The 23,950-nt window shown below is 46.6% G+C and overlaps 1 protein-coding gene across 1 annotated transcript; it reads left to right on the forward strand.

The window, feature by feature from the left end:
• Positions 1 to 1,822: 1,822 nt before the first annotated feature.
• LOC119289642 lies at positions 1,823 to 3,290 on the forward strand. Its single transcript, XM_037568921.1, is given in 3 exon segments — positions 1,823 to 1,855; positions 1,936 to 3,258; positions 3,261 to 3,290. Coding segments are annotated over 3 exon segments (1,386 nt in total).
• Positions 3,291 to 23,950: the final 20,660 nt, after the last annotated feature.

Genomic DNA, 23,950 nt, shown 5'->3' on the forward strand with positions numbered 1-23,950 from the left:
CTTTTATAGCGGCTAGGGGAGGGGGGGAATGTGTGTAAGCGTGGCGGGAAGGGGCGCGTAGCCGCACTACGCCGCATGTGAGGAATCAATGGAAGGCTGACCGGCGGTAGCCTTGGCATTGATTCGCCGTGGGAAACCGAGGCGATGAGCACGACGAGGCGCGGGGGTCGCTGACTTGGCGGACCCACCGTTCTTCGCGCCAATAATGATTGCCCCGACGCCCCCCGACGTCCCGCAGCGCGTCGGGTTCGGCTGGTTCCACCGGCGTCAGTTTTGGGCCTAACCGGCGAAAATTGTGCTCCTGAGGACGCGACTGGACCATTTTTTCAGCCCGGCGCTAAAATATGGCCTTAGGGGCTTGTTGGGGTGCGGCTGGAGATGCTCTAATAAAAAAGGAAACTTATCATTGCTGCAGGCCGCCATCCCCTGCGGCAACCCCCTTAACCCTCCCCTGCTGGCCGAAATCACTATTCTGACCTTTTCAGCAATCTTTGCCACAAAGTGAACTCGACATGAAAGTATTTCACGATCTGACCCTTTTAGCAACGCCATAGCCCGTGACGTTTCTTCTCCATACAAAAACGCCGAAGTAGCTCGCGTTTTAGACCCACATACGAACGCCAAGCTAGCTAGCGCTTCCGACCCACATGGAAACGCCACCTAGGCAGAAACGCCATGATCATTGGCGTTTGCGGCATAAACTCCCCCATGTATGCACTGCACTATGCCGGCCATATGCTAAACTATGCCAGCCATCAACGTACGGCCGACACAACATATGAGCTGCATGCACTGCACTACGCCGCATTGCAAACAATGATAAAATAATATTTAAGAATACAGGAACCGTGTGAAGTTGGTTGCCAGATTATCGCCAAGTTTGTCTGCCTGTGCCTTTTCCTCCTGCTCACGCTAACCCAACTGGTAACAGTTTTGACTTGCAAGCCCTAATCATGCACCTCACGTTGTTTGTTTGCTAGCTAGCTTATTATTATATAGTCCGGGTGAGAGTTCATTCAGAAATGGGACGGCGGCGGGAGTTTATGCTACAAACGCCAATGATCATGGCGTTTCTGCGTGGGCGGAAACGCCAATGTGCTTGGCGTTTCCATATGGGTCGGAAGCGCTAGCTAGCTTGGTGTTCGTATGTGGGTCTGAAACGCGAGCTACTTGGACGTTTTTGTATGGAGAAGAAACGCCACGGGCTGTGGCGTTGCTAAAAGGGTTAGATTGTGAAATACTTTCATGTCGAGTTCATTTTGTGACAAAGATTGTTAAAAAGGTCAGAATAGTGATTTCGTCCTCCCCTGCTCCGATGTCGGCCACCACACCAGCACTTTCGTCCTCCTTCATCCGCTGCGACACCCCCATCCCACCCCTGCCGTACGTCGCCGGCCACCAACACTCCTCCGCCGCCGTCCCCTGCGATAGCACCCCACCGCACCCCTGCCGTCCGCCGCCGACCACCACGACTCTCCTTGGTGGCCACTACTCCGCTGCCTGGGCTATTATGACTGGCTACGTTTTGGCCGGAATAGTTTTGAAGGAGTTGGAGGCCGAAGAAGAGTTGATTTCCTTGTGCAATACGGGTTGTGAGGAGATCCGTTGCGGTTTGTGCAGGCACCGCAGTTCAAGGAGTAATTTTTAAATATTTGTTCCTAGCTTGTCTGTTGAGGAGGTATAATCCGGATCCTCCTCCTTTCAGGATTTGTAACTCCGGCCTAAATAAATAGAGGAGCCGTTGTCACAGACCCGATAAGATCAAACTGATCAGCCTAGGCGTTCCGAAATCAATCAAGGCCAGTTGCTCATCCGATCAGCCATGAAGAACAAAAGCGGTCGCCGAAGACGCAATGTAAGCTTTTCTCTCTTGCTCTTGATGTTTCTCCTTCATGTAAGGCTCATCCTCAAAAGGCTGATTGTTTACTGTTCCAGCAAAATGCGCACCAAAAAACAACTCGAAACAAAGCCGCTGCTGGCGATGGGAACGAAGACATGCTTAGCAAGCTGCCCAACGACCTTTTGCTCAACATTCTGGAGAGGGTGGACACGCTAGACGCGATAAGGACCTGTGTCCTATCCAAGCAAATGCTGAAGCTCCCCACCATGTTCTCGCGGTTCTTCCTAAGTGTCAGTTCCGTTCCAGCCTACCATGACAAAGCTCGTGTGTCCAGCCTCAGCGTCAGCGACATGCTCCGAACCAACAGTGCTCTGGCTCATGTAACGGATAACATCTTGAGCACAAGGAGCACGGAGGTCGCCATCTGCAAACTCAAAATCAGATTCATTCTGATGCAGCGTGACTCCTTAGTCATTGGCAACTCTGTTGCCCGCGCCATGGCAACCCAGAAGGTTGATGCAACCGAGTTTGAGATTGTGACAGAGAAGGCTTACAAGATCTGCTCTTCTGATGATCTCCTCCAGTACGGGAAGCAATTCAATGATTTTATCGGTGCTTGTCCGGATGCATTTGCCGGCCTTAGGTGCCTCTGGCTGCGCAATATGAGGTTTGGTGAACTAGACATCCCCAACATCCTGAGCACCTGCAAGCTCTTGGAGTCTTTGCGCTTAACCCATTGCGACTCAGGGATCCATTCCGTGGTGCAAGTAGAGCATGCTCGACTTATTGAGCTCGAGGTTGACAATGGGAAATTTGAGAGAGTTGAGCTCACATGTCTGCCAAAACTCGAACAAGTGACCTATAATAATTGGTTCTCTTATGAAGATCCCATGTATTTTGGTTTTGTGCCACAACTTTCAAAGCTGAGCCTTATTAAAACTGGCTCCCGTTTGCAAAAGACCCTTGAGTTAAGTCAGTTCCTTGTTAATGTTCCTTCCATAAGCGATCTCCATCTGGATTTTAGAAGTGAAAATATTTGGGTTATCCCAGAAAGCCCGGAACTGCTCACCCCTGTGCTCAGCAAACTACAGCTTGTGAATCTGGATCATCTTCCCGAAGGATGTGATTTAGCTTGGACAATGTTTATTCTTGAAGCTGCACCCTCCCTAAAAGAGCTGTGCATCACAGTATGGGATCGTTGCTGCATAATGTTCACAGGCACAGAGTTCCGGAAGGAAAATGGTTTGTGCGACAAGGCAGACGTGAAGTGGAAGCCATATGCCCCTGGTTTCAAGCACAAGAATCTGGTTAAGCTCGCCATCTATGGCTTTCAGCCCGACGACAACTTTGTGCGATACATCAGGTGTCTCGCGGAAGCTGCGGTTAATATGGCAGAGATATCTCTGCATGACCGGAAGGTGTGTGGGCGCTGTGGTGACTTGGATCTTGAGGTCAAGGTCAAGGTTTGTCCATCGAGATATCCGCGGACCGCTGAGGAGAAGAGCCAGGTAACTGAGGTGTTGGGTTTGGCTTCGCGGGCTGTAGTTCACTTCCGGTCCAAATTGAAAAATGATTTACTATGAAGAAACCTTCAGTTGAAGCTTGTACCAAGTGTCTAAGACTCAAGTTGCGAAATCTGTACTCTTGCTTTCCCTTCAGTTGAAGCTTGTACTATTGCCTAATCGAGGAAATGTTTATCAAGTCAAAAGGTATCTGTGGCACCTTTTTTTAATGTTCAAAACCAAGCGATTGATGCAGTTGAATAAGTTGGCGTGTTTCAAAAAAAAGAAAAAGAAAAAACAGCGATAACAGTACTTTTTTTTTTGAGAAATTAAAGTACATCGTTTGGTACCTAATAACAACAAATGGCTAACTGGGCTACTGCCTACTGGCCTATAATAAGATCACCATGTGCGATTCCTCGACCACCAGCCATCGGTGGTCTGCCTGCCCTTCGAGGCCTCAGTTTGATTGGGATCAAGGTTTTGGTTACCGAATGAGGCAATTTTACCGAGGAGGACTGGTAAATGTGGTTACCACGGTTACCGAGAAATACTGAGAATATTTCGAGCGGATTTTATTATTAAATTTTGAATTCAAATAAGTGAATGAACGAACATTCGAACCAGAGACCTCTCAAAACAGAAACTAGGTTGCTACCAACACGCCAAAACCAACTCTCATGGCATTAATTAGATCCTACGTACTTTACTGTAAATCGAGTGTTTAAATTAAAAAAGTTCAAACAAATGGTATTTTTTGCTCGGTATGGTGATTTACCAGGGGCACGGAAATATGCGGTAACCATGGAAAATCTTGAAATTTCAACCGGTAACCAAAACCTTGGTTGGGATGCGGGCCAGGCTGTCGTTCTGTTGCTGGCCGCTAAGATTGTCCAAGATGGCGCATCCTAACCAGCCTGTGCGCGTCGTTCTTCTGCTCAAGACCTCCTCCGGCATGCCTGCAGGTCCCCTTCGCCTCTGACTGCTCTCTTTCCGTTGGGACGCTGGTCGGGCTGTTGTTCCATTCTGCCACCAGAATCCAAGATCGTCTAGGAAGGCACAACATACGAGGCCTTTGCGTGATGTTGCTCTGGTTCGCGGCGCAAAGATAACCTTTCATGTTCCACAAAGACTTGACCTTTGGGAGTGGTAGGTCAGCTTATCAGTTGAGCACCTCGGCGCTTACGTATGAATAGCACTGTTAATATGCCTCCATGTGCTCTGTAATCCAAATTCAGTGGGAAACACGTAATTCAAATTCAGTGGGATGGCCGTGGCAGAGGATGGCCTAACTCCCGGTGTCTGGGGCACCTTCGCCTCTTTGTCAGGCTGCAGGTCGACAACTCTGTATGTTGATAATAGAGTTTCATTTTGGAGGTATGTTGATAGCCCATTCTATTATGATTTTCAATGTCTACATCTGCTCATCCATCCAGCCACACATATTTAGTTCTGTTGTTCTTTTGTTTGGTTCTAAGCCTGAGCTTTTCGAAGAAAGGAATCACAAGTTAATAATATTGTGATGTAGTTAATATTACTAATTTGGGAACTTCAGTGTGTAATTGGTACTTTGATTACCTCTCAATTAATCTTTCATAAAACATATTAGTAGCTCCGAAGACTGACATTTATTGCTTGGTGGCTTTGCTTTCAGTACTCCCTCCGTCTAGGTGAGTAAGTCATCTTAGGCTGTGCACCGTGACCAAGGAGGAGGAAAAAATGAGAGACATTAAAGTTTATTTGCTAATTAATAGTATTGCATGCAATGAAGTAACCACTGCATGTCGTGTTTGATAATCTCAAGTCATTAAAAACATGCACACCCTCATCTCTTATTGATTGATATGTCACGAAACAAGGAACGAGGTAGAAGTTAATGCATAGCGCCTAAGTGTTTTGGGATTATTTGATTTTCGTAAGATGACTTACATACCTAGACGGAGGGAGTAGTACTCTTCATGAATCATCCCTTCCCAGTTTTTGTAAACTCCAAGATAGCCATTAACACCTGATTCTATCAAATTAGTGGTTATATGCTATTTTTAAGATTCAATTTATGGAGTGTTTAGTTGACGGTTCAACGACTTTTTGGGATTATATTCTGACACAAGTTTTATTCTAACAAGTCCAATATTCATTATCACATTAATCATGCATTTCAATTGTTGCAAGCCAAGTAAAAATATTATGGATGATTTTCTTTCATTACATTTGATCCACTTACCAGGCCGTGTATTTGACTACGGTGTTATCATCTTATGATGTACCGTCATTTTGCATACCTCATGTGTGCCCATATGCTTTTATCTGTGTTTATTCTAAGAAAAATTACACCTACATGCGAACTGGCCCACATATTATGTTGCTATTTATACTTTGATACTTCCTTCAACAAAATAATTGGATCAGATATATGATGACCAGGTATTTTATCTTGGTAGGTTTTGTAGATATGTAAATTTGAGCTGCAACATTGCAAACTAAGAGCATCTCCAGCCGTTGGGCCCCCAGGGGGCGCCTAACATCGCCGCCTGGGGGTGACCCGGCGCAAAAAATGGTCCTGGGGCCGAGTTGGTCCCCAGCCACCACCCCCAGGGCCGCCCCCAGGCGCGTTCAAAAAATAAAAATATATAGCAAATTTAGGCAAAGTTCGGCGAAGTTCGGCTAAACACGACAAATTTAGGCAAACTTGGGCATATATTAGACATGTTCGCGGATTTTCGTTACATACATAGCAAATATATAAACTAATCTAAAAAAACGGGTTGAACGCCGAGTAGTCGCCGTCGTCGCCGCTATCGTCGGCCTTCTCCTCCTTGACGCGGGCTCCCCTGCTGGACCCCTCCCCAGCGTCGCCATGGCGGACTGGTGGCGGCGGCGGCACGTCATCGTCGTCGCTGTCATCGATGACGATGACTCCTCCTTCGTCGCGGCCTCGGCGGCGCTGCGCGAAGCGCCGCGGGGCGGCGCACTGGCGCTCCCTCGCCATCTTCAGGGAGTCCTGGCGTGCCCATTCAAGGGTCGCGTCGTCGTCGAGCTCGACCTCGCCGGGCTCCATTTTAACGGCGGGGAGACCCGGCTCCGTCTTCACCGGCGCGAGCCCCGGCTCCGTCTTTGGCTTGACGAAGCGCGGAGGAGGAGCCGACGAGGAGGCGCGCCGGCCGCCCTTGTTGATGACGATGCCGGCGTTGCGAGTGCGCCGGCCGAGCGGCGTCTTCGCCGCTGGCTCGGCCTTGACGTTGAGCAGCGTCGGAGTGCCAGAGGAGTGGGAGGAAGAGCGCGAGGAGGAAGAAGAGGAGGAGGAGCCAAACCTCCTTGGCGCCCATTGCCCGTCGCGTCGGCGGTGCGCCGGGGCGGCCGCCCTCGCCGGGGGGTACGTCAATGGCGGGTTGTTGCCGCCCTCGAGGTGCATCAGCACATCCTCAAGTGTGCGGCCGGGGGCGCCCCACCACAGGTGGCGCCCCTCGCTTTTCTTTAGGCCGCCGACCACCACCGCGCCGTTGGTGGACGCCAGCCACTGCTGCTGACGACGCTCGAAGTACGCCGCCCAAGCCACGTGGTTTTCGTCGGCGTACTGGGGGAGGGAGAGCTGGGCGTCGGTGAGGGAGGCGCGCACGACCTCGACCTCATCAGCGAAGTAGGAGGGTTTAGCCACGGCGTCGGGCAACGGGGGAATGGGCACTCCCCTGTTGCTGAGCCTCCAGCCCGTCGGCCCGGCGCGCATGTCCGGCGGCGCCGGGATGTTCGCCTGGAACAGGAGCCATGACTCCTATTCGCGGAGCGTGCGGCAGCCGAAGCCGTTGGTCGCCGACTCGTCTCCGGGGAAACGCTCGGCCATCGGGAAAGGGGAGGGAGATGGAGGGGCTGGGCGGCAGCTCACGGGAGAGGGCTGGGGGAGGGCTTGGCGGCGGCGCTCGGGAGAGGTAGCGCTCATCAGAGGCGAGTGAGGCCATATACAGCTGCGTCATGCCCGTGTGTACGCGTCCGAGGGAGGGGAGGTGTTGGCGCACCGTCCCGTCATGCGCCGCCCGTGAGGAATCAATGGCAAAGCTGACCGGTGGGAGCCTTGCCATTGATTCCTCACGGGAAACCGAGGCATTGGGAGAAGACGAGGCGGTGTTGCTGACGCGGCTGGCCCGTGACTCTTTCGCGCCAAAAACGATTCGCCCGGCGCCCCCGAGTGCCCCCCAGTGCGCCGGGTTTGGGTTGGGTCCGCCGGCACCAATTTCGGTCCGAGCCGGCGAAAAATGGGCCCCAGGGGACGCGACTGGGCCGATTTTTTGACGCCGGCGACCGAAAATGTGCCTCGGGGGGCCTTGTTGGGGGCACGGCTGGAGATGCTCAAACCTTCGTGTTGGTATATTTTATTTCCAGGTTGTTACAACTAAGAGTGAAACCAGCCTGAATGGTAAATGTTTGAACCTTTTTTGCACCCATTCAACTACCCATGTATTTATAATGTTTCCGATTCTTGCAAGTCTCAAATCACTTTTTAACAGAGATCTCTCAAACTTCATTTGTCATTTTGTTGTCGGTGATAAGCTAACAAGTGTGATCACCTTATCATATGATAGTTCTGAAGTCCACTAGGGTAAAATAAAGTGAACCTGTGATGAGAGAGATATGACTTAGCACCTAGCCTAATTAATTATATCAAGCATTATACGTTCTACTGCCAAATTCTCATTCGTAATTTTTGTTTTGATCAAGAAAGATTGTTTAGTCATCCAATATATTAACTTTGATCCTGGGTATTCCTTTCAAATTTGTTTTTTGGACAAAGCAATATAACAGAACAATAAACGTACACTAAGATGGAAATATCAATGACTCAATGATCATACATTGATAAAATTAGCAAAATATCATTGTGGCAATATCTGTAGCAATTAAGAAAAATTACAAAAACGCACATAAATATCATTGTGGCAATACCTCTAACAGCCATCAGAACTGAAAGCTCACATAGTGTGGATGTAGAACTTCTTTTGCTTGCCTTTGAAGATTTGTCCCACAATTCAAACAGGCTAACATCCTTCTTCTTCTTTATCTAACTTTTGTGTCAAACATAACATGGTGTGCAATATTGGGCGAGAAATATTTGCAAAGGTTGATGATGATGCTATTATATATCGCATTCAAGCTTATAGACTTCGCAAAGGAACTTTACCTCGTCGCAGTAGTAAGTTTTCAACTTTGTACAATGTTAACTGTTTCACTTGATGTTTATGTCTTCACTCATGAAATTTTGCTTCTGATTTCTCTAAGGTGTTGGCTCTTCTTCCACCGTTGATCAAGTTATGGGAGACACTGATGAAGCAAACTATTGATTTGGTACTCTTTTTACTGCACGTATTGTTTGTAGTTCTTGTCATTTTTTATCTATTTTTTTGTATCTTTAAGCATTGAGTTTAAATTATAAAATTTTAGTGCAATTGAGCCATATTTGAGGTATTCTTTTGAGGTAGCTGTAGCCTGATGGATTTTATGTTTTTCTCTCGCGACAAAAAAAAATTGGGCCCGGGGCTTGCTCCAATCCTGGATCCGCCACTGACAATCACATAAACAAAGTAGAAATTAGTGGCAGTGGCATCAAATCCATCACATAAACTGATAAACATCCTTCTTCTCACTACAAGAAATATGTCAACTAGTGACCTTCTGTCAGTGACCCTGCAAGAATTGGTCATAGATCTATGACCATTTGAGACCAATTGGTCAAAAGCTGTTCGGGGGGCTCCAAACCCTAAACCATTGCGACCATTTTGGTCAGAAAGGTCGTAATTTCCTTACACGAAATTGTCATAAAGCAAACTTCGCTGGTCTGCTGCCTTATTTCTAGTTGTTAACAACTAATATATATGGTCATAGCCTTATAAATTATGGTGGGTTGTGATGACTAGGCGCCATCTCATCAGTTTTGCCTATGTGTCATGTCCATGTGTCAATTTTTGCCCTAGGTTGTGAAGCAACCTATATTTCTGCTATTCCAAAAATTCGCAAAAAATTCTCATAAATTGTTTGGATCATACCTTCATCAAATATGTCCAAAACCTTCCTTGCCTAGTTCAAAAATAACTCAACAATATTCATTCTCCTATTCTGTTCAGAGCAGCACTTTGTCAAGAAAGTGTTATTTATATATTCTTGATTTCCCTAAATATTTGTGAAGACATTCTTCTTAGTATATGATCATCCTCATCCAAAACTCACACCCATTGGCCATGTGCATTTCCCGGACAGCTAATCAAACACTTGGCTGCTAATTCATCTTTGAGCATAGTTCAGTCTCCTCATGAGAATCTTATGTTGTAATTTTCTTCCTAGCACCTACCTTGGGAGTTCCCAACCCACTAGACATGCCTAGGCCGCCCAGAATGCATGGCAATGCCACGGTCACGCGGTGACCACGCGGCGGGCATGCGAGCTTATGCGCTCTAGAGTTGGGGCCCTCGGCCACCGTTCAAACCTCGATGTCTCGCCATCAAACCATGTATTTCTGATTAAATAGATACTTATTTACCTAGAAATGATTTTTGGAAAAAATAAAGACCAAACTGTGAGGCAGCTGCAGTTCAAATTTGACCCGCTCCAGCTGAATCGGCGGAAATTTGTCTTTTTCACCAGAGGTGGATCAAAACTTTTGACACCCAACCATTTTGTCAATTATGCATTAAATATGGCCTAGTATTTTATAAAATTGATTAGGTCCAATTTTGCAACAAATATATGATAGGTCCTTCACAAAAAAAACTCATCTCACGCACTTGGAAAATGGAAAATGTATTTTCCGTGAAAAGAAAATGAAAACTCCCTTAGGAAACATTGTTTGGAATTTCAAGATGCACCCATGTGCACAATATGAGATCATTTGAACAAACTATGCCATGAATGTGGCCATAAGCTTGATCATTTGGCTTGAAAGCCATGAATCTTCACGCATGATAGCTCATTTCTGAGAACACTTTTTTAAAATAATTACCTTATTATAAGTTTATTATTTTTCCTGAAAACTTGGTCACATATAATGACACAATGCGAAGGCTTTCCAATTTTTTGATTTTTTTTTGAATTTTTTATGCTCGTTTCAAAATGCGGTCAAAACGGCGGGAATGACCTTTCCTAGCTAGTGGTTGAATCTTGGAAAACTTGTGATGTTTCTATGATTAAATAGATACTTGTGTACCTAGAAATGATTTTTGTTAAAAATAAAGAGAAAACTATGAGGCAGCTGCAGTTCAAATTTGACCCGCTTCCATCTGAATCAGCGGGAATTTGTCTTTTTCACCAGAGGTGGATCAAACTTTTGACACTCAACCATTTTGTCAATTGTGCATCAAATATGGCCTAGTATTTTATAAAATTGATTAGGTCCGATTTTGCAACACGTATATGGTAGGTCCTTCAAAAAAACTCATTTCAGGCACTCGAAAAATGAAAAATGAATTTTCCGTGCAAAGAAAATGGAAACTCCCTTAGGCAACATTGTTTGGAATTCCAAGATGCACCCTTGTGCACAATATGAGATCATTTGAACAAACTATACCATGAATGTGGCCATAAGATTGATCATTTGGCTTGAAAGCATGAATCTTCACGCATGATAGCTCATTTTTTAGAACATTTTTTTAAATAACTTCCGTATTACAAGTTTATTATTTTTCCTGGAAACTTGGTCACATATAATGACACAATGTGAAGGTTTTCCAATTTTTTGTTTTTTTTGGAATTGTTTATGCCTGTTTCAAAATACGGTCAAAACGGCGGGCTTGACCGTTCCTAGCTAGTGGTTGAATCTTGGAATTTTTTTGGTGTTTCTCTGATTAGATAGATACTTATGTACCTAGAAATGATTTTTGGAAAAAATAAAGAGCAAACTATAAGGCAGCCGCATCTCAAATTTGACCCGCTTCCTGCTAAATCAGCGGGAATTTGTCTTTTTCACTAGAGGTGGATCAAAACTTTTGACACCCATCCATTTTTCTAATTATGCATTAAATATGGCCTAGTATTTTATAAAATTGATTAGGTCCAATTTTGCAACAAATATATGGTTGGTCCTTCACAAAAAAAACTCATTTCGGGCACTCGGAAAATTGAAAATGTATTTTCCGTGAAAAGAAAATGAAAACTCACTTAGGCAACATTGTTTGGAATTCCAAGATGCACCCTTGTTCACAATATGAGATCATTTGAAAAAACTATGCTATGAATGTGGCCATAAGATTGATCACTTGGCTTGAAAGCCATGAATCTTGACGCACGATAGCTCATTTCTGAGAACACTTTTTTAAAAAGAATTGTTGTATTACAAGTTTATTATTTTTTCTGCAAACTTGGTCACATATAATGACACAATGCGAAGGTTTTCCAATTTTTTGATTTTTTTTTAATTTTTTATGCCCGTTTCAAAATGCTGTCAAAACGGTGGGCTTGACATTTCCTAACTAGTGGTTGAATCTTGGCATTTTTTGGTGTTTATCTGATTAAATAGATACTTATTTACCTAGAAATTATTTTCAGAAAAAATAAAGAGCAAACTATGAGGCACCCGCAGTTTAAATTTGACCCGCTTCCAGCTGAAACGGCAGAAATTTGTCTTTTTCACCAGAGGTGAATCAAAACTTTTTACACCCAACAATTTGGTCAATTATGCATTAAATATGGCCTAGTATTTTAGAAAAATGATTTGGTCCAATTTTACAACAATTATTTGCTAGGTTCTTCACAAAAAAATCTCATTTGGGGCACTCGAAAAATGGAAAATGATTTTTTTGTCCAAAGAAAATGAAAAATTCCTTAGGCAACATTGTTTGTCATTCCAATATGCACCCTTGTGCACAATTTGAGATCATTTGAACAAACTATGCCATGAATATGGCTATAAGATTGATCATTTGGCTTGAAAGCCATTGATCTCCACACATGATAATTCGTTTCTGAGAACACCTTTTTAAAAGAGTTGTCGTATTGTAAGTTTATTATTTTTCCTCGTAACTTGGTCACATATAATCACACAATGCGAAGGTTTTCCAATTTTTTGATTTTTTTTGGAATTTTTATTCCCGTTTCAAAATGCGGTCAAAACGGCGGGCTCGACCGTTCCTAGCTAGTGGTTGAATCTTGGAAAACTTTTGATGTTTCTCTAATTAAATAGATACTTATGTACCTAGAAATGATTTTTGGAAAAAAGAAAAAGCAAACTATGAGGCAGCCACATTTTAAATTTGACCCGCTTCCAACTGAATCGACGGAAATTTGTGTTTTCACTAGAGGTGGATTGAATCTTTTGACACCCAACCATTTGGTCAATTGTGCATTAAATATGCCTAGTATTTTAGAAAACTGATTTGGTCCAATTTTGCAACAAATATATTATAGGCCCTTCACAAAAAAACTCATTTTGGAAACTCGAAAAATGAAAAAATGATTTAAGAGAACTCATTTCTCACAACTCTTTAAAAAAATCTTATTTCAATTTGTGATTATTCCAGAAACTATAGTCAAATTTGCTGACACAATGAGAAGTTTTTTTTCTTCATATTTTCAGGTCACAATAAAATAGCTAACGTGATTTAGCACCTTACTTTTAGTCAATTACGACCAATTTAAATGGTCAAATATCATACGTGTATACTGCGTTCTGATTGGTCCAAGGGCCTCTCACGCGGATCATGGATAAATCACTGCCGGATCCTCCTGGATCCAACGGCCCTCACCTCACCCTCTCACGGTCTCACCCACCCACCACGAGCTACCCCTAAAAAACCACCGCACACCACTCCACTCTCTCCCCGCGCAGCGAACCCTAGGGCTCTCACCCTCTCCCTCTCTTTGGATCCACCACCGCCGCACACCACTCCTCCTTCTCGATCCCCCGCCGTCGCCCCCAACCTCACTCCCTCCCTCTGGATCTCGATGTGCCGCCGCCCCCACCCCACTCCTCCGGCGTTCCCGTCACACGGTCACCGCTCGGCCCTCCCCATCGCGCTCTCGATCCAGATCCCTCCCCTCCCCACTCTTAGATCCAACTGGCCCGAGACAGAGGCCGTCGTGGACATGGTTGCCACCACTGACCGCGAGTGGGGGTCCTGGTCCTCTCCCTCGTCGTCCTCGGCAGCGGCATCTGGTTGAGCCACCGGGCCTCCACCATCGACTGCGAGCGGTTCCTGGAGCGGCGGCCCCCTCCTCCCCTCGCGCTGCACTTGTCGCCGCACCTCCCACGCCCGATCCTGGCGAGGACATAGCAGCCGGCGCCCTCGCGCGCGACGGCGGCAATGAGGTCGGCGCCCTCGTGGAGCAGCACGCGGCGCTGGCGGCGGGGTCTAGCCAGCGATGCTGAGATCTGCTACGACGCGACATCGACGCGGTCCGCCACGACCGCCTGCAGCTTCCGCACGACTAGTGACGGCTACACGGTCACCGTGCCCAGGTCCACCATCTGCTCCCGATCCCATCCCCCCTCCCCTCACCTCCGCCGGATCGCCACTCCCATGAGCCTAACGCTAGTCGTCTTCCCCGTAGGTCGGAGGTGCATCGGGACGGGGACTGCCACCGAGCGCTGCAGCGCCGCACCGACTGCAAGGACTCGTGGCCCGGCCAGTGGGACATCTCCAGCGCCGGCCACATCTCCGTCGTGGACTCCTCCCACGGTGATTGAGCTCGCTGGCCTCGCGCTCCTGTTGCTTGCTGTAGCAAACTCAGATGACTGTTGCACGGGGAATCTTACTCCTGTCACAAATAGTCAACTTATGGGATGTGTGGTTGCGCATGCGTTCTACTACTAATAATGGTGTGAGGGGTTGTCAGATCAAATGTGTTCTTTGTTGTCACTCATCGGGTTGTTGCTGGCCATCGGCCAACACCCGATCTGTTGTCTCTACTCCTTGTGTTATTTTAGTTATTTCAATAGCACTGGAGCAACCTAGTCCCTGTAGGATTTCAACACGCTGCTTAGAATTTCCCTATACAATCCTGATGGGATTAGGAATATGATCATGTCTCCTGTAGAATTGGATTTCTCTGGCCGTTCTGTAAACTAAATTTGGTTCAGTTAAAAAACTGCACTACCTGACAGTTTTGGGCAGCGAGCTTCTAACTGAAAAACGAGTTCGTTATGCTCATAATTTCAAGTTGGCCTTTACATATGAGTTGTAAAGCATGTTCTAAGGTTTCGGTAGAGTACTTATTTGCTCCGTTTGGATGTACGGTTTGAGAGCAGCCGTCTATTTGGTTTGCTGTCCAGAAATATAGTACAGTTTGTAAAAGCAACCAATTCATGATAAGACTTGGTGAGGCTGATGCACATAGCTACTTTCAGTACCTTGTTAATAGTGTTGATTGTAGGACAAGCTAAACCCTGTATCAGGGTCCTGTTCTTGTAAACATTATGTAAAGCTAAAATTCTTCCGTGTCTTTCTCTTTTGCTGGTGCCACTATACATGTAAGATTGCTAGTTGTACTTGTTTCCATCTCAAATTACTTGGGTGTCATTCGTATGTACATAAGATAATTGTATTGCAAAAAGATCTTTTATATAAATTCTATTGGCTAAAGAAATAAGCTATGTACATCATACACAGATAGGAAATCTTCTTCTTCTGTTTGTGTTATTTACATAATTTCTTCAATAACTCCTCGGCTTCGATGCCCTAGGATATTCACTTTGCAACTCCATTTATTGATTCTTGAACGCAAAATGCAGTTTGCAGGGAGCTTAATAAAGCTTGGACAGTGGTGAGGGATCCGATGGTGGTGATGTTGTTGGGCTGGTTATGGCCTCGTGTGCGGCAGCAACGGCCTCCCCCCTGTAACCTCTATCGATGGCCATGGCATGGTGAGCTCTCTGTTTCCCGGATCCAAACCCCTTCCTTCATTCAATCTCTGATTCCAACATTTCCCCCTTTGCTCAATTGATTCGATCTGGGGCTGTAGGCGACCTCCACGGACGAGGAAAGGAGAGGAGGACAAGCAGTCCCTGACGCCAAGTATTCCTCAGGGTCCCAGCACAAGGACAAGTGATACGTCTCCAACGTATTTATAATTTATGAAGCATTCATGCTATTTTGTTATCTGTTTTGAATGACTATGGGCTTTATTATACACTTTTATATTACTTTTGGGACTAACCTATTAACCGGAGGCCCAGCCCATATTGCTGTTTTATTGCCTGTTTCAGTATTTCGAAGAAAAGGGATATCAAACGGAGTCCAAACGGAATGAAACCTTCGGCAACGTGATTTTTTGGAAGATTATCATCCTGGAGGCTTGGAGATCAAGTCAGAAGATCCTCGAGGAGCCCAGGAGATAGCCCCCCCCTATAGGGCGTGGCCCCCTGTCTCGTGGACCCCTTGAGCACCCCCTGACGGACTTCTTTCGCCTATATAAGCCTACGTACCCTAAAACCATTAAAAATCAAGATAGATCGGGAGTTCCGCCGCTGCAAGCCTCTGTAGCCACCAAAAACCTCTCGGGAGCCCGTTCCGGCACCCTGCCGGAGGGGGGATCCTTTACCGGTGGCCATCTTCATCATCCCGGCGCTCTCCATGATGAGGAGGGAGTAGTTCACCCTCGAGGCTGAGGGTATGTACCAGTAGCTATGTGTTTGATCTCTCTCTCTCTCGTGTTCTCTCTCGTGTTCCCTCTATGGAACGATCTTGATGTATCTCGAGCTTTTATATTATAGTTGGATCTTATGATGTTTCTCCCCCTCTACTCTCTTGTGATGAATTGAGTTTCCCCTTTGAAGTTATCTTATCGGATTGAGTCTTTTATGAGAACACTTGATGTATGTCTTGCCGTGCTTATCTGTGGTGACAATGGGATATCATGTGCCTCTTGATGTATGTTTTGGTGACCAACTTGCGGTTTCCGCCCATGAACCTATGCATAGGGGTTGGCACACGTTCTTGACTCTCCGGTAGAAACTTTGGGGCACTCTTTGAAGTACTTTGTGTTGGTTGGATGAATCTGAGATTGTGTGATGCATATCGTACAATCATGCCCACGGATACTTGAGGTGACAATGGAGTATCTAGGTGACATTAGGGTTTTAGTTGATTTGTGTCTTAAGGTGTTATTCTAGTACGAACTCTTGAATAGATTTATACGAAAGAATAACTTTGAGGTGGTTTCGTACCCTACCATAATCTCTTTGTTTGTTCTCCGCTATTAGTGTCTTTGGAGTGACTCTTTGTTGCATGTTGAGGGCTTGTTATATGATCTATCTATGTTATTATTGTTGAGAGAACTTGCACTAGTGAAAGTATGAACCCTAGGCCTTGTTTCCTATCATTGCAATACCGTTTACGCTCACTTTTATCGCTTGCTACCTTGTTGTTTTTATAATTTCAGATTACAATTACCTTTATCTACTATCTATTTTGCACTTGTATCACCATCTCTTCGCCGAACTAGTGCACCTATACAATTTACCATTGTATCGGGTGTGTTGGGGACACAAGAGACTCTTTGTTATTTGGTTGCAGGGTTGTTTGAGAGAGACCATCTTCATCCTACGCCTCCTACGGATTGATAAACCTTAGGTCATCCACTTGAGGGAAATTTGCTACTGTCCTACAAACCTGTGCACTTGCAGGCCCAACAACGTCTACAAAAATAAGGTTGTGTAGTAGACATCAACAAGCAGCGACAATAACATCTTCTTCCATTCAGCCCAAGGACAAGCAGCAGCAGCGACCACAGCAGATGTAGCCATGCAGGGGTGGACGATGACGCTCAGCAGCAGTAGCAGCTCAAGGCAGCGGTGCTGATTAGATTTGATCCTCAAGGTAGCCCTTCCCTTTCCCTTCTCTGTTCGATTTGATCCGATCTTGCAGCCATGGATGAACACTGACCACAGTGTATGTTGCTCTATTCTTCATGTTCTGTTGTGCTGCAGGACACCCATGGATCTTGCTGCAGGAGATGGGTTTTGGAGAACCAACCTCAGATGCAGGAGGTGGGTTCTTGTGCTGTGCTCTGCTCGAGCAGGAGGGGCAGGAGGGGTTTGCTCCTCTTCTCCTAGGGTGACCAAGAGGTCCTGCCCCGAGCTCAAGCACGTCCATGCCGACCCACCACGACAGGTAGCATCTCCATCTCCCTCTCATCTTCCTCTGCTCGCTACTGCTGCTAAGTTGAGGAATAGTTGATGCAAATCCTGGTCGTGTCAAGGAATTCAAGAAGGATTTGTATGAACAAGTCCAGTTTATTTATTTATTTATTTAGTACCAAACACACACACACACACACACACAGAGAGAGACAGAAGATGAGCTCCAGATTGGTCAATTTTGCTGCTACATGGATTTGTATCTATGCAACCATCTCCATGTTGTTTGTATTGTTTGGATTGCAAGAAATACAGTTTTGGGTGACCTGCACTTAGTTTAACTTCTCTAAATAATCAACCATTTGACATAAATATGTTGTGTACATTCTGAACCCCCCATCATGACACAATTGATATGTATACGCAGCAGGGAAATACATAGCATTATAAGTTGAATTCTTGCTTGCTCTGTTTGTTAATCCTTGCTTATTTATTTGTTTAGTTTGGATGCAGCAGGTGCCGTCCTTCCATGGACGAGGAGGACAACGACTTGGACCTCCACGGCGATGTTGTCAACCCCGCACAAGGTCGCTCGCACCCAATAAGCATTTTTTTTGTCAAGTTACCACTGCTCTGTTTTTGCAATTCGCTCGTTGTTCAGTAAACTAGTTAATAGTGTTTGTGAGCATAGCCTCCTTGTTCACCAAATGAAGAATCCTCCCAAGAATTTGACCATTTTCATTTGTAAAAAATGAATGGTTGCTACTGTTTCTAGTTTTAGGTTTGGATGAGATGTGTGTTTGCATGCTTGTGCTTATGTGGTTGATGATCACATATGTATTGGTGTTGCTGGTGTTGGTCATGAAGTTTCTGTTATGTATGTTGAAATTGCAACCCAATGAGGGAATTAGTGTTAAAATGCTGCATGTTTATTAGGATGTGGCTGAAACCATTGGATGACGTTCCTGGACATGTTTTGTTGCTATCAATATTTGTACCATGTTTTGTTTCCTTGCATACTGATTACCACAATCTTTACTACTGCTATTGTCGTATCTACTAGTTGTGGTTCCCTCAAATTGACTAGTTTTGTAGAATATCTCTGTTCACATGTACACTACAACACCTTTGTACTAGTGTTGTTGTTGTTGTTGTTTGGCAAACACCAGAGGAAAATCATATTTGTCATGCAGTTTTTGTAACTTGGCATTTCTATATGGCCTGTTTATATTATTATACATTGTGGTGTTCCATACATTTGTTGCTGGTTGAACATGATCATTGGTTCGATATAAAAGTAGAACTGTTCATTGCTAGTTTAATGCTCCAGCATTGATGACACTCCCTTCATGCTTGCTGACCTACACCTTGCTCGGTTGTTCTCACCATCCTGATGAGGCCATGATGCTTACCTTGCTAGAGCGCACCAACCCCAACCATGGCACCACATTCACAGTCTTGAGGTAGCAGTGCTACAACTGCATCAACGCTATCTTCTCCGACTAGATAAGTCTATGGTCTATCCCATTATTTTCTTTTGTTACTTGGTCGATGAGCCACATATATTATTGTGTTGATTCCCTATGTGATGCAGAAGCTATGGTGTTTTGTTTTGAGTCTATTGTAAATTGAAATTGATAATGATTTGTGTAAAATTAGTGTAGAACATATATCTTGTTATCTTAATTTGTTCATGTCGTGCTCAATGAACCATCTAAGATTGAATCATTTTCTGCGTTCAACTTCTAGAACCATTCTGGGAGTTTTGGTGTTCATGCAACAACTGTGCGTTCTTATCTTTTGTGTTGTTTCTGTGAGCTGGTTCTTGTGGTTATTACTGTCACATGTTACATGTAGAGATGCTTCATGATTTAGTCCCTAGCTGCTTTCTATATTTTGTTTTTATTTTGTTTCTAACTCTTTTGGTTTATTGTTAGATGCCTTTGTTCAGCATGTACGAACATATCCAGAATTGGTGTTTCCTCTCATTGAAGGAGCTCCGGCTTGAAAGTGATGAAGTCTGGAGTATATTTGTAGTAGTAGTTATATGTTGTGATAGTATCACATGTAATGGTGAAATGAATTATGTAAAGATTGTGCTATTAGCCAAAATTGGCATGTGGTTTGACAATTTTCATTTCTTTGTTGTTCTCACTTAAATAATTGTGTGGAAATTGAAACTTGGTTTGTCTTTAATTAGAACATGACAAGTGGGACCTAATAGTATTTGGCATCTAGAAAGGGCATTTTCCAAATAATATTCATAGGGAAACAACTAAAAATAAAGGAAATGGACTGTAAAAAGACTGAAGCCCAATTGAGAAATAGATGCGACCCAAAAAAGAAATCTCTACTATCTAAAAGAAACTTAAGGTTACCTCTCCCCTCTTACTCAAATCTTTCGTCCAACCTTTTCTTCCACCCCTCCTTACGTACGCTCCACCTTCCCGATTTCCTATTTCACATGATTTGGCAAGCTAATCAATACGATAAAAAACCCAGCAAATACTGATCACCTTCCTCCCAAGGCGAAAAATTGATCTCGCAATCCTCTCGCCCCTTTATTCTCGCGATCCTCTCAACCCTTTAATCTTGCAATCCACTCAACCCTGCCGATTTTGCATTTCACGTGATCTGATCAGAATCCCCTCGCGCCTTTAATCTCGCAAAAAGTTTAATGCCTCAGTCCTTACAACACTCCAGGACTCAGCCTCACGCATAGCTCAACCTCGCCAAGTGCGGCACGCGGGGATCATGGCCCCAGAGCCGCCGACGTCGCCCTCCGCCACATCTCTCCAAACGCCAACCCGCAGGACTCGACGCATACATTGCCACCTCTGCCCACGATATCCACGCGACACCTTGCAGGACTACCGCGCAAATAAGGCCATGGACGTGCTGGCGAGTCACCTCGTGCGCGCTCGGTGCACCATGAGGACTGAGGGAGTCCTTGATTAGGGGGTGTCCGGATGGCCGGACTATGACCTTTGGTCGGACTCCCGGACTATGAAGATACAAGATTGAATACTTCGTCCCGTGTCCGGATAGGACTTTCCTTGGCGTGGAAGGCAAGCTTGGCGATTCGATATGAAGATCTCCTCCCATTGTAACCAACTCTGTGTAACCCTAGCCCTCTCCGGTGTCTATATAAACCGGAGAGTTTTAGCCCTCTCCCATTGTAATCAAGCAGGACGTAGGGTTTTATCTCCGTCAAGAGGGCCCGAACCTGGGTAAAAACATCGTGTCCCTTGTCTCCTGTTACCATCCGCCTAGACGCACAGTTCGGGACCCCCTACCCGAAATCCGCCGGTTTTGACACCGACATTGGTGCTTTCATTGAGAGTTCCTCTGTGTCGTCACCTTTAGGCCCGATGGCTTCTTCGATCATCAACCATGACGTGGTCCAGGGCGAGGCTTTTCTCCCCGGGCAGATCTTCGTATTCGGTGGCTTCACACTGCGGGCCAACTCGCTTGGCCATCTGGAGCAGATCGAAAGCTACGCCCCTAGCCATTAGGTCAGATTTGGAAGCTTAAACTACACGGCCGACATCCGCGGGGACTTGATCTTCGACGGATTCGAGCCACGGCCGAGCGCGCCGCCCTGTCACGATGGGCATGATCTAGCTCTGCCGCCGGACAGCGCCCAGAGCGCCGCTCAGGTGTCCGCTCCGACCCCTAGCTCGGAGCCGACCACGCCAGTCGGGGACGGACGGTTGGAGGCCGCCCCAGGAGCCGCAATTTCTATGGCGATCGAGCCGGATACCGGCCTAGTCCTTTGTGAGGCCTGTGACTCCAAGGTGTCGGACTCCTTTCCGGACTCCAAATCTTCCGCACCCCTTCCGATCGAACCCAATTGGGCTCCGATCATGGAGTTCACCGCCGCGGACGTCTTTCAGCACTCGCCCTTTGGCGACATCCTGAGTTCACTAAAGTCACTCTCTTCGTCAGGAGAGCCCTGGCCGGACTATGGTCAGCAAGGTTGGGATGCAGACGACAAAGAAATTCGAAACCCACCCACCGCCCACTTCGTAGCCACTGTCGGCGATCTAACCGACATGCTCGACTTCGACTCTGAAGACATCGACGGTATGGACGCCGATGAAGGAGACGACCAAGAACCAGCACCTATAGGGCACTGGAAAGCCACCTCGTCATATGACACAACATGGTGGACACCCCTAAAGCAGGGGATGGCGATGAAAAAACGGAGGATGACCCCTCCAAGAAGCAACCCAAGCACCGACGTCAGCGGCGCCGCTCTAAATCCCGCCAAAGCAAAAACGGCGAGTCCGGCACTGGAGACAACAACACCTCGGATAGTGCCGAAGACAACCCCCTCCAGCAGGATTCAGCGCAGGAGGACGGAGAAGCCAGCCCTCATGAGAGAGCGGCAGACAGGGAGGTCGAGGACGACAATTATATGCCTCCCTTCGAAGACGAGGCAAGCCTCGACGACGACGAATTTGTCGTGCCAGAGGATCCTGTCGAACAAGAGCGTTTCAAACGCAGGCTTATGGCCAGGGCTAGCAGCCTAAAGAAAAAACAGCAGCAGCTTAGAGCTGACCAAGACTTGCTAGCCGACAGATGGACTGAAGTCCTGGCAGCCGAAGAGTATAAACTCGAACGCCCCTCCAAGAGCTACCCAATGCGCAGGCTGCTACCCCAACTAGAGGAGGAAGCAACTAAACCCACATCACCAACGTATGATGCGCCCGATCGGCCACCCCGTGGCCGCGACAGAGAGGCCTTTCGGCCCTCAACTCAAGCCACACCCCGGAGCCGCTCCAAAAATACCAGAGCACGGGGAAACGCAACAGACCTGTGAGACTTATTGGAGGATAAGGCAAGGCAAACAAGATCGATCTACGGATCGCGTTGGCGCCCCACGTCACGTGACGATAACCGGCACGCCGGATATGATAAACACGGCCAGGCCGAACACAACAGACAAAGCTCATCCGAGCTACGTCGCGATATAGCCCAGTACAGGGGCGCCGCACAACCACTATGCTTCACACACGAAGTAATGGATCATCAAATCCCCGAGGGTTTTTAACCCGTAAACATCGAATCATACGATGGCGCAACAGATCCCGCGGTATGGATCGAGGATTATCTCCTTCATATCCACATGACCCGTGGTGATGATCCACACGCCATCAAATACCTCCCGCTCAAGCTTAAAGGACCAGCTCGGCATTGGCTTAACAGCCTGCCAACAGAGTCAATTAGTTGTCGGGAGGACCTGGAATCCACATTCCTTGACAACTTTCAGGGCACTTATGTGCGACCACCAGACGCCGATGACCTAAGCCACATAATCTAGCAGCCAGAGGAATCGGCCAGACAATTCTGGACATGGTTCCTAACCAAGAAAAATCAAATAGTCGACTCTCCGGACGCAGAGGCTCTTGCAGCCTTCAGGCACAACATCCGAGACGAATGGATTGCCCGGCACCTAGGACAGGAAAAGCCTAAATCTATGGTAGCCCTCATGACGCTAATGACCCGCTTTTGCGCGAGAGAAGACAGCTGGCTACCTCGCAGCAATAACATAACCAAGAGCCCTGGCAACTCAGATGCCAAGGATAACAATGGCAGGTCACGCCGTAACAAGCACAAGCGCCGCATTAACGACGATAATACCGAGGATATGGAAGTTAACATAACCAAGAGCCCTGGCAACTCAGATGCCAAGGACAACAATGGCTCTAAACCCGGTCAATGGAAGAAGCCATTCAAAAGAAACCCTCCGGGCCCATCCAGTTTAGACCGGATACTCGATCACTCGTGCCAGATGCACGGCACCCCCGAACAACCAGCCAATCACACCAACAGGGATTGTTGGGTGTTCAAATAGGCAGGCAAGTTAAGTGCCGAAAATAGAGACAAGGGGCTGCATAGCGATGACGAGGAGGAGCCCCGGCCGCCGAACAACACAGGACAGAAGGGCTTCCCCCCGCAAGTGCGAACGGTGAACATGATATACGCAACCCATATCCCCAAAAGGGAGCGGAAGCGTGCTCTCAAGGATGTCTATGCGTTGGAGCCACTCGCCCCAAAGTTCAACCCATGGTCCTCCTGCCCAATCACCTTTGATCGAAGGGACCACCCCACTAGCATTCGTCACGGCGGATTCGCCGCATTGGTCCTAGACCCAATCATTGACGGATTTCACCTCACCAGAGTCCTCATGGACGGCTGCAGCAGCCTGAACCTGCTTTATCAGGATACAGTGCGAAAAATGGGTATAGATCCCTCAAGGATTAAACCCACAAAGACGACCTTTAAAGGCATCGTACCAGGTGTAGAAGCTAGCTGTACAGGCTCAGTTACACTCGAAGTGGTCTTTGGTTCCCCGGATAATTTCCGAAGCGAAGAGTTAATCTTCTACATAGTCCCATTCTGCAGTGGCTATCACGCCCTGCTCGGACGAACCGCATTCGCAAAATTCAATGCGGTGCCGCACTATGCATATCTCAAGCTCAAGATGCCAGGCCCTCGCGGAGTCATTACGGTCAATGGGAACACCGAACGCTCTCTCCGAACGGAGGAGCA

This window comes from Triticum dicoccoides, chromosome 4A (genome assembly GCF_002162155.2).
Source record: "Triticum dicoccoides isolate Atlit2015 ecotype Zavitan chromosome 4A, WEW_v2.0, whole genome shotgun sequence".
NCBI classification, from domain to species: domain Eukaryota; kingdom Viridiplantae; phylum Streptophyta; class Magnoliopsida; order Poales; family Poaceae; genus Triticum; species Triticum dicoccoides.